We start from the raw sequence: 11602 nt of genomic DNA on the forward strand, positions 1-11602 counted from the left end.
ACAGAGGCCCGATTCCAAAGTCTAGGCTGTTTCCATTACACCTCCATGAATGCTGTTTTATCCACCCCCCTCTCCAATATGGCACCTGAGAATGTGAGGCCCAGGGAAGTGAAGTCACCTTCTCAGAGTGTCGGAAAGGAGATGCACCAGGTTGTTCATAAGGAACGTAGGCCTGTTCCTTATGATATCCAGGTCCTTTCCTTTGTACTAACAATCTGCCTCGGTGTCAGTGGTTTCCTCTCATGGATGGGGCACCTAAGGCTCAGAAGGATGAGATCCCTTTCCCAGGGCCACAATATGAGATGGTGGTCCAGCCACGGCTAGCCCCCGGGAGGGTCAGACCACAACACCCCCCCCCCACGAGGCCCAGACGCCGCCCGCGCCGGCCAGGGGACCCTACCTCGGCGTCGAACATCTGGTCCAGCGAGGGGCTGCTGCGCACCAGCCCATCCACCAGCGCCAACCACAGGCCGAGCGAGCCGTAGTAGACGGTCTGCATGAGGACGATCTGCGACAGGATCAACAACGGGTCCCAGACGTAGCTGCGGAACTGGCCCGCCATGCCGGCCCGCAGGGCCCGGCCGCCACCAGGGGCCTGGGTCAGCGCCGCCGCGCCATGGACCCGGGGCCGCCCCGGCACCTGCGAGAACACACGCCGGGCCTCAGCCAGCCGGCCGTCGCCATGGCAACGCCGCCCGGCCCGGGAGGAGGGACCCGGACGGAGGGAGCGAGCCCATTCCGGGAGTGGGGGGTGAAGGCGGGGTCGGACGGACCCATTCCCAGAGCGAGGGGAAGTCCTGCCCTTCCGGCTGTTCGGGCCCCGCCCGTCCACAGGCTCCTTTGGGGTTCACTCACCGGTGACGGACTCGAGGGTCGAAGCGTCCGAGTGCGGCCCAGCCTCACCTGCTAGCCCCCCAGACAGCGCTGACAGACGGGACCATGGAGGAGAAGCCCTAGCGGCCTAGAGAGGCAAAGATCCAGCGACCACGGCACCAGCCGCGACGGCGTAGGAAGGAGGCGTTTCCGGGGATGGCGGTGGAGGGGGCGGGGCAGAGAGCGCGCAGGCGTGGTGGGCGCAACCTTCGGCTGAGCCTCCTTAGACCCGGCGGGGTGGGGGCCGCCGGGAAGCGGAGTCCGCACATGCGCAAGATGAAAAGTGAAGGCGAACGGAAGTGAGGCACGGGAGCCGTGGAACTTGCGTGCCCTCTACAGGGGAATCTTGAAGAAGAAGGCGGCAACCGGGAGAGTAGGGAGAGGGGTGCGTGGGCCAGAGCAGGGAAAGATGCTTAGCAATGAACAAGTCGATAGATGTTGATTCTATTTCCTTTCTCCTCGTTAAAGTCCAGGATAAGGGGCAGCCCGGGTGGCTCAGTGGTTTGGTGCAGCCTTCAGCCCAGGGCCTGATCCTGGAGACCCCAGGATGGAGTCCCACGTCGGGCTCCCTGCAGGGAGCCTGCTTCTCCCTCTGCCTGTGTCTCTGCCTTTCTCTCTCCTTCTCTCTCTCTCTGTGTCTCTCATGAATAAATAAATTTTTTAAAATCTTAAAAAAAAATAACAAAGTCCAGGATAACTTTAAATGAACCTGCCAGCTCTTCCACGCATTACTTTGCCACTGTTTTCGTCTTACAGATAATTAAGGGTTGGAGAAGGAAAGCAACATACTGCCCCAAAGACACAGAGTTAGTGGAAGTCAGGAGTAGAATTCACGTGCCAACATCGCAGCAGTGACTTCGTGCTACCGGGTGCCTGGAAGGTTTGGACCCATACGAATGGGATTGTTCCTGCCCTCTGACATAACCTGATTACTAGGAGGCAAACATCCTCCTAGTGGACCTTTGGGACTTGGAGCCCAAATGCATCACATGGGTATCCATTTATATTTGTATACACATATACATTTAAAATAGAAAAAAGGACAGGTGCTGAAGTCATACCTGGAACCAGATTCTGACTGCCTGTCACTATGACTGTTTTCTCTCCCCCTTCTCTGAGTCCACATAGTGTATGTACGCAGTCAGTAAATATTTGCTTAATGAGTCAAAACAGAAAGGGTAACAGCAAATTGATGAATCACTGTATTCCTGCCCAGCCAACCCAAACCCCACCACTTCATTGAGCCTAGTCCCCCTTCTCCAGAATGGAAAGAAAGGAAGTAACCCATTCCAGGAAAAGAAGGTAGAGCCAATTCTACTAGCTGCGTGACCAGCAAGCCACTTCCTTCTTTAAATCCAGCTTCCCAGATTATGAAATACGGAGTTAGACAAGATTAATGTTTGCCAACATTCGATCTACCCTCCACTAATTAGTTTCCCATTTAAACACTTATCAAAGGCACATGAAACTGCCAGTCAGAACCTCTGAAGGGCATGTGGTAATCCTATTATCACCTTGAGTTGATATGATTCCAGACAAGAGTAAAGAAACATGAGACTTTATTAAGAGTAAATAGGAGGTTTCCCTTATCATTTAGAAATTCTGTAAACAGTTCCCCTGGACTCCGGTTTAGAAGTTATTAAGGCCCAAAGATTTCTGAGGTGTTTCCAGGTCAACCATTCTTTTAGGTGGCTCAATTCAGATCAAGAAAAATATGTTCAAATCCCTCTGGTCCACTGATGAGTCATATGATCTGCTGTTTCTGAGAAAACATCTTCTGTTTATCAAATACATACGTGATCTTTCATCTTCACAATCTGAGAACGTGGATATTATCTTTTTTTTTTTTAAGATTTTACTTATTTATTCATGAGAGACACAGAGAGAGAGAGAGAGGCAGAGACACAGGCAAAGGGAGAAGCAGGCTCCACGCAGGGAGCCCGACACGGGACTCAATCCAGGGATCCTGGGATCACGCCCTGAGCTGAAGGAGGGACTAAACTGCTGAGCCACCCGGGGGCTGTCCCTGTCTTTTTTAAAGTGAGGAAATGGAGACTCAGAAAGGGAGTGTGACTCTATGTAGGTAAGGGAGCTCATAAGCTGATCAGGGATTCAACCCCAAGACCCCTCATTCCAAAATGCAGATAACCATTCCTGAAGCAGGCAAAATAAGTAGTGGAGTAGTGAGGAGAAGCTCAGGAAAAGTGCTTGAGGGTTTGACTTAGTTTCCATGAGCAGTTTGGTCTTCTTTCCAGGTGCTGGAATGTTTGGTTCCTCCTGAGTCAGGCCCTTACTTGAGTCACAGCTGGGCCCATTGGGCTCTCCCCACCTGTCACCTCCCACAGACAGAAAGCCCTCCCTGTCCATTCTCCGGAAATGGGAAATGGAAAACTCAGGTAGCCTGAGACGTTAGGGCACTGAATAGCTGGGGTGTGATGTCATTCCTAGAGCCTGGAGCTCACCTCTGGGAAACTTCTGCGGACCTGCAGGACAGCCTGTTGCAGTTTCCAGTTTGCTGTAGGAGTTCAGCTCTTGAATTCCCACCTTTCCTAGTTTGGGAAATGGGGCATCATCCTCTGTCTTAATTTGGGTACAGCAAGGAAAACAAGAGCTGGGGAAAACCACAGTAACTCCCTCAGCCAACCTCCTTGGCCCATTTTGAGAATCTGACCACAGGAAGCCTGGAGAAAAAATGAGTTTTGGGTTCAGATCACAGAGTCTGAACTAGGGCCCCAATGGCCTGCCATGTGATTTTGGGAAAGTCCTACGCTAGGTTTTAGTATGCCAAAGAATAAAATGAAGGAGGAACATTGGACTCCAACTTCCAAATGCAGTCCCTGGCCTTGTGCCATCTGAATCAGCTGAGGAACGTATTATATTGTCAGATTCCCAGGCCTTGTTGCAAACTAAAGTCTGAATCTCCAAAGGAGAATGCAGAAATCTGGATATTTAAAGAGTTCCCCAAGTGATTCAGAGGTATGGCCAACATTTGGTAATTACAGAACAAGATGATCTGTAATTGACCTCAAACCAAATCCTCCTTCTAAGAGAAAATTGCTCTGTGACCTTGCCATGTCCGTGGCTCTCTTTAGGCCTCAGGGTTTTTTTCCATCTGTAATCTGAGGGGGTTGGACTGGAATAGCTGATCTCCAAGGGCCCTTCCCACACTGCTGGGTTTGTGATTCCAAACTTATGAATGAAATTTTAAACTTTAGGTCAGAGACTGAATGACAAACAGCCACAAGCTGGGACAAACTGTCCTCCGGGTGCAGAGAAGAGGAGTGCCTCTGGTTGCTTGGTCACTTATGTCACTTCCACACTGAACTCCCACTGTGGGTTTGTAAGGTCAACTCTTGTGGAGATCATTTTCCAGATCTACCCCCCATAAATCCCTTGGAGGATGTCCTCATACAGGTCTGTGGGGTTTGAGCCCTGTTATATTTGAAACCAAGCCCTACTACTATCTTGCTGGGTGACCTTGGAGAAGCTACTTCATTTCTGAGTCTCTGTTTCCTTTTCTATAAAAATGGCGATGAGAATAGTGCCCATGTTATGGGCTGTCCTGAGGATCAAATATGTGCTCACCACGCTACTTGATAGGCAGTCAGCATCATGGAAATGTTAGCAATATTAATTACTGTTATTTCTTCCCTGGAATGTGGGAGTGTTAACACCTGATCTGTCAGATTTATGGGAAAGATCTGGGTGGATGTCAAAGAGAGTGAGCCCAGTGCCTGGCACACAGTAGGAGCTCGGTAAATGCAGTATCTTCTTTCTTAATCCCGTCCCACCTGCAGAGTTCTCCACTCCCTCCCTTTCTCCCTTCTTCCTTCCCTAGGCTGCCCACTCACGTGATCCCTTTCAGGGAATGTTTGATGAAAACACTTCAGGAGAGACACGTGTCTCCGGGACAGGTTATGCAACTCTGCGCTCACACTTTTCTTCGGAAACTCCATGTGGGAGGTTGTATTTGGCTGCCTGTCCTCTGCATGGGCTCTGGCCAGTGATTTCCTCTCTCAGAAGAGAAACTGGAGACAAAGAACTCACCGTTGTCTGTTTTCTCCTTCAGACTAAGAACCCGTTGTTACCCAGAGTATTTTTTGAGAGAGAGAGAGAGAGAGAGAGAGAGAGCGTTGAGGGCAGGGGTGGAGGGGCAGGGGGAGAGGAAGAGGGAGAGAGAGAATCTTAAACAGCCTTCATGCCCAGTGTGGAGCCTGATGTGGGGCTCAATCTCACCACCCTGAAATCATGACATGAGACTGTATCAGAAGTCGGACACTTGGGAAGCCTGGGTGGCTCAGCGGTTGAGCGTCTACCTTCAGCTCAGGGCATGATCCTGGGGGTCCCGGGATCCAGTCCCACATCCGGCTCCTTGCAGGGAGTCTGCTTCTCCCTCGCCTGTGTCTCTGCCTCTCTCTCTTTCTCTCTGTGTCTCTCATGAATAAATAAAATCTTAAAAAAAAAAAAAAAGAACTCAGACACTTATCTGACTGAGCCACCTGGAGTATTTTAAGGGCTGTGTGTGCCTCTGAGGAACATTTGCTGAGTTACATACTGTGTGCTAGATATTTGATCTCGCTTGATTCTTATTTACTTTCTAAAACAAGATTGTAAATTGTAGATACAATTAATAGTCCCAGGAAACCAAGGCTCAGAGGAGGAAATTCAATGGTCAGTGCTTTTCTGCAAGTCGTCTCTCTATGGAGGGTGGATGCTGCCAGGGATTCCAGCAGGTGGCTGGGCCTCCGAGGGTACTGTTTCTCTTGAATAAAGAACTCTGATCCAGGGAATGGTTACCAGGTCTAAGACACCCCCCAGGAGGAAAAGAAGTGAGATTTTCTGAAAACAGTTGCTCTACTCCCTGGGCTTTTTGACTCTGCCACATACTATACTCTCTGCCTCTCCCTAGAAATGATTCCTTGCTCTGACTTGAAGAATTCAGGACTTCATTTTAAGAAGAAAAGCTGTTCTCTTCACCTCCCTTTTCATCATTCAATCAATCATTTGATAAATATTCACTGAGCATTTACTATGTGCCAGAAACTGAGTAAAGTAAATAAAGAGGAAAAACCCTTGAGTATATGTTCTCATGGAAGGGAAAGACAATAAGCAAGTCAACCAACAGTGTAAAACTTCTCATCAAGTCTTGAGAAGAGCTATGTAGAAAAATGGAGGCCAGGGGATGAGAACAACAGAAGAGGGAGGGTGAGAGTGATTACTTCAGAAATGGCAGTCAGCAAAGACCTCTCTGAAGAGGTGGCACTTAAGCAGAGATGTGATAGAAGTGAAGGATGAAGCCAACTGGTATCAGGAAAGAACATTCCAGAAAGAACTCAAATGCAAAGCCCTGAGGCAGGAATGAGATTGGCATATTCTCCGAATAGCAAGGCCAGCGTGGCAGGAACAGGGAGCAGTGGAGGCCATGGCCATCTGCCCTAGCCCATGAATTTCCAGCTTACAGTTCATCATTCACCTTACAACACCTGCTGGGACCTGTGTGGGGTGCACGGGTGCAGTTAGGCAGGAGAGATGAGAAGAGGAAAGCAGATTCATTCATTCACTTATCCAACAAATGTATATTATTGTGTGCTCACTATGTAGCAGGTACTGTGCCAGCCTCTGGGTAGAGCAAACAGACTTAGTCCCTCCCCTTGGAGAGCTTCTGATCTAGCAGGGGAAATACACAACAAAGCCAGAAAACAAAATAGTAATTATAGGAATACAAGTTGTAGCGTATGCTATGAAGGAAGCTAAGTGAAAGAAGTTGGGCAGGAAGACAATTTGGCCTTAGGGGAAAGTCTCTCTGAGGAAGTGGTAAAAGTAGTAGACCGTAAAGATGAGTGGAGTTACCCAGGGCAAAGATGTGCCAGGGGAAGGAGACAGTGTTTATCACAGCCCTGTCATCACAGGAGGATTCTTATTAATTGGAGGAGGAAACAGACCCATGGCGTGGGTGGATTGCCCGTGTCATAAGTCAAATGGTTGACGAGGCTTCAGCTGAGGTTCTTTGCCTCACTGCCCCATTTCTGCTACACCAGCAGCTTTTGCTGTTTGCAAAGAGCAGATTATGATTTCTGTGGCATCTAGAAAATGCACTATCTCCACCTTGACTGGCTATGTTGGATGGAAGCTGGAGGAAGGACCTCAAAAGGGCAGGGAAAGCTGGGAGGAGCAGGAAAACACTGGATGTTGGTAAACGGGGTTCAAAGCATCGCACTCTGATCTCTACACTGCAGTCCTTGGGCTGTAGCATGTGAATCCCATGGTGCTATGCGTCCCATGGGTAAGTGCTCAGATGGTCTCTCAAAGACACAGAGGAAACAGGGTGTTTGGAAGGAGCTCAGGGCTAGAAATCAAGAGACTAGGATTTAGATGAAGCTTTGTAACCTGGACAGCTCACTTTGCCTCTCTGAGCTTTATTTCCTCAACAATAAACTGGTCATAATAACACCAGCCCTGGCTACTCTCTAGGACAGTTTGAGGTATGTAAATACAGTAATTTAGACAAAATATCTTTGAAGAACAGTCTAGCACTCTGTGAATGGTTAGGATTTTTATCATCTGTGCTTTTCTCCAGCCATCAGAGTAGGGAACTACAGGGGAAGCACAAGCTTAGTACACAGGAGGTTCTCAGGGACAAATCTCTCAATCTCTTTTCCGGCATCTTCCTCTCTGCTCTTTGGGGATGGGACACTTCGAAATGTTTTTGTGGGGACACCAGGATTCAGAGGTATTAACTTAGTGGGACAACATAGGGAAACTGAATCAGAGAAAGCTGATTTTAATCCTGTATTCATCAGCTGTTGCTGCATAACACCCCCCCCCCCCCCCCCATCGAATTGGCATGTATTTCTCAATCATGGATTTGCAGGTCAGCTGGGGCAGCTTTGTTACAGCTTTGTTGTCTCCTCTCTAAGCCTGTTTTCCCATCTGTAGAATAGAAGTAACATTACCAACTTCATGGAGTCGGAGTGAGGATGATGTTCAACACTCCCTTTGAACTAAAGATACGCTCTGTTCAGGGTATGTTACAAGGTAGGTGATGTTCATCCTCTAGGCCCACTAGTAATCCAAGAAGCAGTTTGACCTAAAAATTCTCACTCTGGGAGACAATGCAGGCCATTGGCTACACTAATCAGACTGCCTCCCAAACTCAAACTAGAAAGAGAGTAAGTCAGTCAAAGAGAGAGGGGCACACATCCAGGAAGGACAGACGCCCTCAAAGACCACTCAGGTTTTAAGAGCTGGAGATAAGGTGGCCAGCCCCTGGAATCATCTCAGTTCTTACATCTTCCTTTCTGTTTTAGTCTTTAGCTGTCCTGTATCCTTCCAAAAGACCTAAGCCCTCTTTTCTTAAGGAGTCTAAAGTGAGGCATGGTTTTTTGCAACTGCAGGAGCTGTACATACACAGAGAAGATGCATATAGAGTTGCCAGCCCAGGGCTTGGCATATAATAGGTCCTTAGCCACTGGTGGCTACTGTTCCCTAACCAGGGAGCTGCTTGAAAGCAAGGACAGTGTCTCACTCACCAGGATTTTTCAATAAACCTCTCACATAGAAGATGTTCATCAAACATTTACTGGATAGATGAGTAAATGAGTGAATGCCATGTCTGAACCTGTAAGGACAAAAAACCAAATGGCATTCATTCATTTACCTATACAACACACATTTACTGGACACTGACTTGTGGCAGATCTTGGGCAAGATGCTAGGGATACATCCATGCACAAGAACATGTCCCTGCTCTCACAGAGTTTACGTCTGGTTGGGAAACACGATAAATAAGGAAAAGGATAAAGACATGATATCAGGCGAGGAAAGTGTAATGACAAAACAAAACAAAGCAAAGCAAGGAGAAAGTGATTGGAGGGGGTGGGGCTATCTTTAGAATTCTTTGCCATCCCTCCAGTGGGTGCTGACTCACTGTATGGGCCTTGGTTTGCCTGTCTTACAATGGGGGTGCTGTTGGGATGAACAGTCTGGGAGGGTCCTTCCTTGTCCAGGATTCCCAGGTTCTGTGGTTATGCAAGGCAGTGGCTGGACATTACAAGGCCTCTGGAAACTCCAGGCTGTCAGTATCTGGAACTGGAGAGAGATTTGCATGGAATGAGGATGACCAAAGAGCGTTGGCACTGTTCTGCGAGAGAGAGCCCCACGCCCACTCTCTCAGCTGTTCTGAAAATAGTGACATGATTACCTGTTATTTACTTTGTGTGAGGAGCTTTTGGCAAGAAAGCTTCCCAACTCAAGACTCCTAGAGGGAGACCTCTGTGATCATAAAAATGGATATCATTTATGTGGTGGGTGTTGTGCAAAGTACCATACTCTCAACACACGTGGCTCCCAAGCTACTAAAGAGAAACTGAGATGCAGAGGTAAAATGTCTTGTCTCGGGTCGAGGGTTATAGCCCCCAGATCTCTCTGACCCTGAAGCCTGTGCCCTTAATCTCCAACATAAGAGAGAAAGGGATGTTTGTCCAAGGAGAGGGACTGATGGAGTGACAGCGATCTCAGGAGAAGGAGAGAGGAAAACTAGAAAGAAAAGGTGAGAGGGTTTTGAGAAGCCTTCCAGGAGCATTTGATCTGGGCCATTACAGAAAGGATTAGTTGTAGTTTCTTGGGTTAGGTGTCTCTGGATGCGCCAGGTATACACACAGACTTGATTACCTTTGGCCTAGGAGGCCTGAGAAAAGGGACGGAGCAGCTTTACCCCAGTTATAAGCCAGATCTCAGCTCCTTTTTGAGCTGCCTGCTGACTCTCTGAATCACTTTTCTGTGCTCGAAAGGAAGCTGGCAGGAGGATCTGTGCGTGGCCCATGCCATCTTCCAGACTCCCTCTATCTCAGGGGCAAAACCAAGGAAGGGCCAGAATGTAAGGGGCATGGACTCAGTACCCAGAACTTCACCTTATTTCATCCTCCTAATTACCCCAAGAGGTAGGTCTTTTATCCCCCCACTGAGGAGCAAAGTGATCTTTAAACTTTCCTCTCACTGGTGAGTGCCAGAAAACAGGATTTTAATCAAGAATTTCTGGCCCCAATACCTGGGTGGGTTTTGTTTGCTCGCTTGGCTTTTTGTTTTGTTTTGTTGTATTTTACTTCAGTCCCATGTAGGGGAATTGAGGACTTCAATTCAGCTCACCTTTGATTACAGCATTTTGTTCTGTAGGAGTCACAGAAGAACCCATTAAGACTTTTTAAAAGGCCTCAGAGTCTGTTCAAATAGTTTTTAACCTCTTGGGGGTCAGGAAGAGAGAATCTGAGGTTGCTTGCCCCAGAAATTTGCATAGAGACACATACGTTATGGAAGTAATGATCATCCATGTTTCCCCTTGTCCCAGTTCAAGAAGCACAGGGAAAAACCCTACAAATCTACAAATAACCACATTCAAACGTGTTTCATGCCTTCGGAGAGATTCTCAGAACACAAAGAAGGGGAAATTAATTCCTTCATTTCAGGAGCTTGGGATAGCTTTATAGAAGAGCTTCTGGTGTCTAAACTGGTAGTATTTAATCTTTTTGTCAGTTTGCTTTCCAAATGATCATTGAACAACTATGTATTTCTGGCACTTTTTTTAGTTGACTGCTAATCCTTTTTCATAAAGAGTTTAAATAGTTGCAAAGGTTGCAATTTCTGATATATTATAAATTCATACACTCAAAAATAGATGTTTATAGCATTCTTTTCATTATATACAGTTGAATTAAATACCTACAATTTGATACCTACAACCATCCGTTTAAAAAATACATGAATGGGGGTGCCTGGCTGGCTTGGTGGGTAGAGCATGCAACCCTTGATCTCTGGGTCCTGAGTCTGAGCCCCGTTTTGGGTGTAGAGATTACAAAATCAATCAATCAATCAATCAATCATGAATAGGCTCTTCTCTAATGGAAATTTCACATCATTCTTTTTTCTATTCAAACTCAAATTTCCACTCCATGTTTCAGCACATAAACATTTTGCCATAATTTTTTTTTCACCCCTCCAGCATAGGGAGCTTGAACTCATGATCCTGAGATTAAAAGTTGAATGCTCTACAGACTGAGCCAGCCAGGTACCTAACCAATAATGTTATTCTTAAATGCTTAAATAGCTTATTGATAGCACTATCATACTTTTCTGCCTAAAAAGAATTACATAAATCGAATCATTATTTTACCTTCCATGACCTTACGACTAGGTATTCAAATTCTCTATCATTACAATTATCATGAAAACACAATCTTTTAAAAAAGATTTTATTTATTCATTAGAGACACAGAGAGAGAGGCAGAGACACAGGCCGAGCAAGGAGAAGCAGACTCCATGCAAGGAGCCCAATGTGGGACTGGATCCCAGGAATCAGGGATCACGCCCTGAGGTGAAGGCAAACGCCCAACCACTGAGCCACCCAGGTATCCCCATAAAAACACAATTGATCAAAGCAGTTTAAATATATTACAGTTTTTTGAAGTCCTAAAAGCATTTTTAATGGTGTTTTGGAGATAAAACATTTCAGTTTTATGAAAATGAACTACACATATTTAAAGTGTGCAATTTGACATATGTATACACTGGTGAAACCAATTCTACAAATTTTGATAAATAATTATTAAACAAAAAAAGTAAAACTGAGTAATGTTTCCTTCCCCATTCGTCCACATGGCTCTGGAGGGATATTGCTTGTGCAAGAATGAGACAGATTCTAGCAATAATTTTATTTCTACTTTTAATTTTTTATAGC

The 11602-nt window shown here is 46.7% G+C and overlaps 1 protein-coding gene across 2 annotated transcripts in view; it reads right to left on the reverse strand.

Annotated features, from left to right (window-relative positions):
* The window catches only part of SYS1 (SYS1 golgi trafficking protein), a 42482-nt gene extending 41424 nt beyond the window's left edge, over nt 1-1058 (reverse strand). The window contains exons 1-2 of one of the 2 annotated variants that reach the window (XM_041732905.1): nt 856-1058; nt 401-640 (exon numbers count right to left, since the gene is read on the reverse strand). In XM_041732905.1, the coding sequence (XP_041588839.1) occupies nt 401-562 (162 nt within the window). In that variant the 5' untranslated portion in view covers nt 563-640; nt 856-1058. The remainder of the gene's footprint in view (nt 1-400; nt 641-855) is intronic. The other variant, XM_041732904.1, reaches the window with a different exon arrangement.
* Between the last annotated feature and the right edge of the window lie 10544 nt (nt 1059-11602).

This window comes from Vulpes lagopus, chromosome 18 (genome assembly GCF_018345385.1).
Source record: "Vulpes lagopus strain Blue_001 chromosome 18, ASM1834538v1, whole genome shotgun sequence".
Classification (NCBI taxonomy): Eukaryota; Metazoa; Chordata; class Mammalia; order Carnivora; family Canidae; genus Vulpes; species Vulpes lagopus.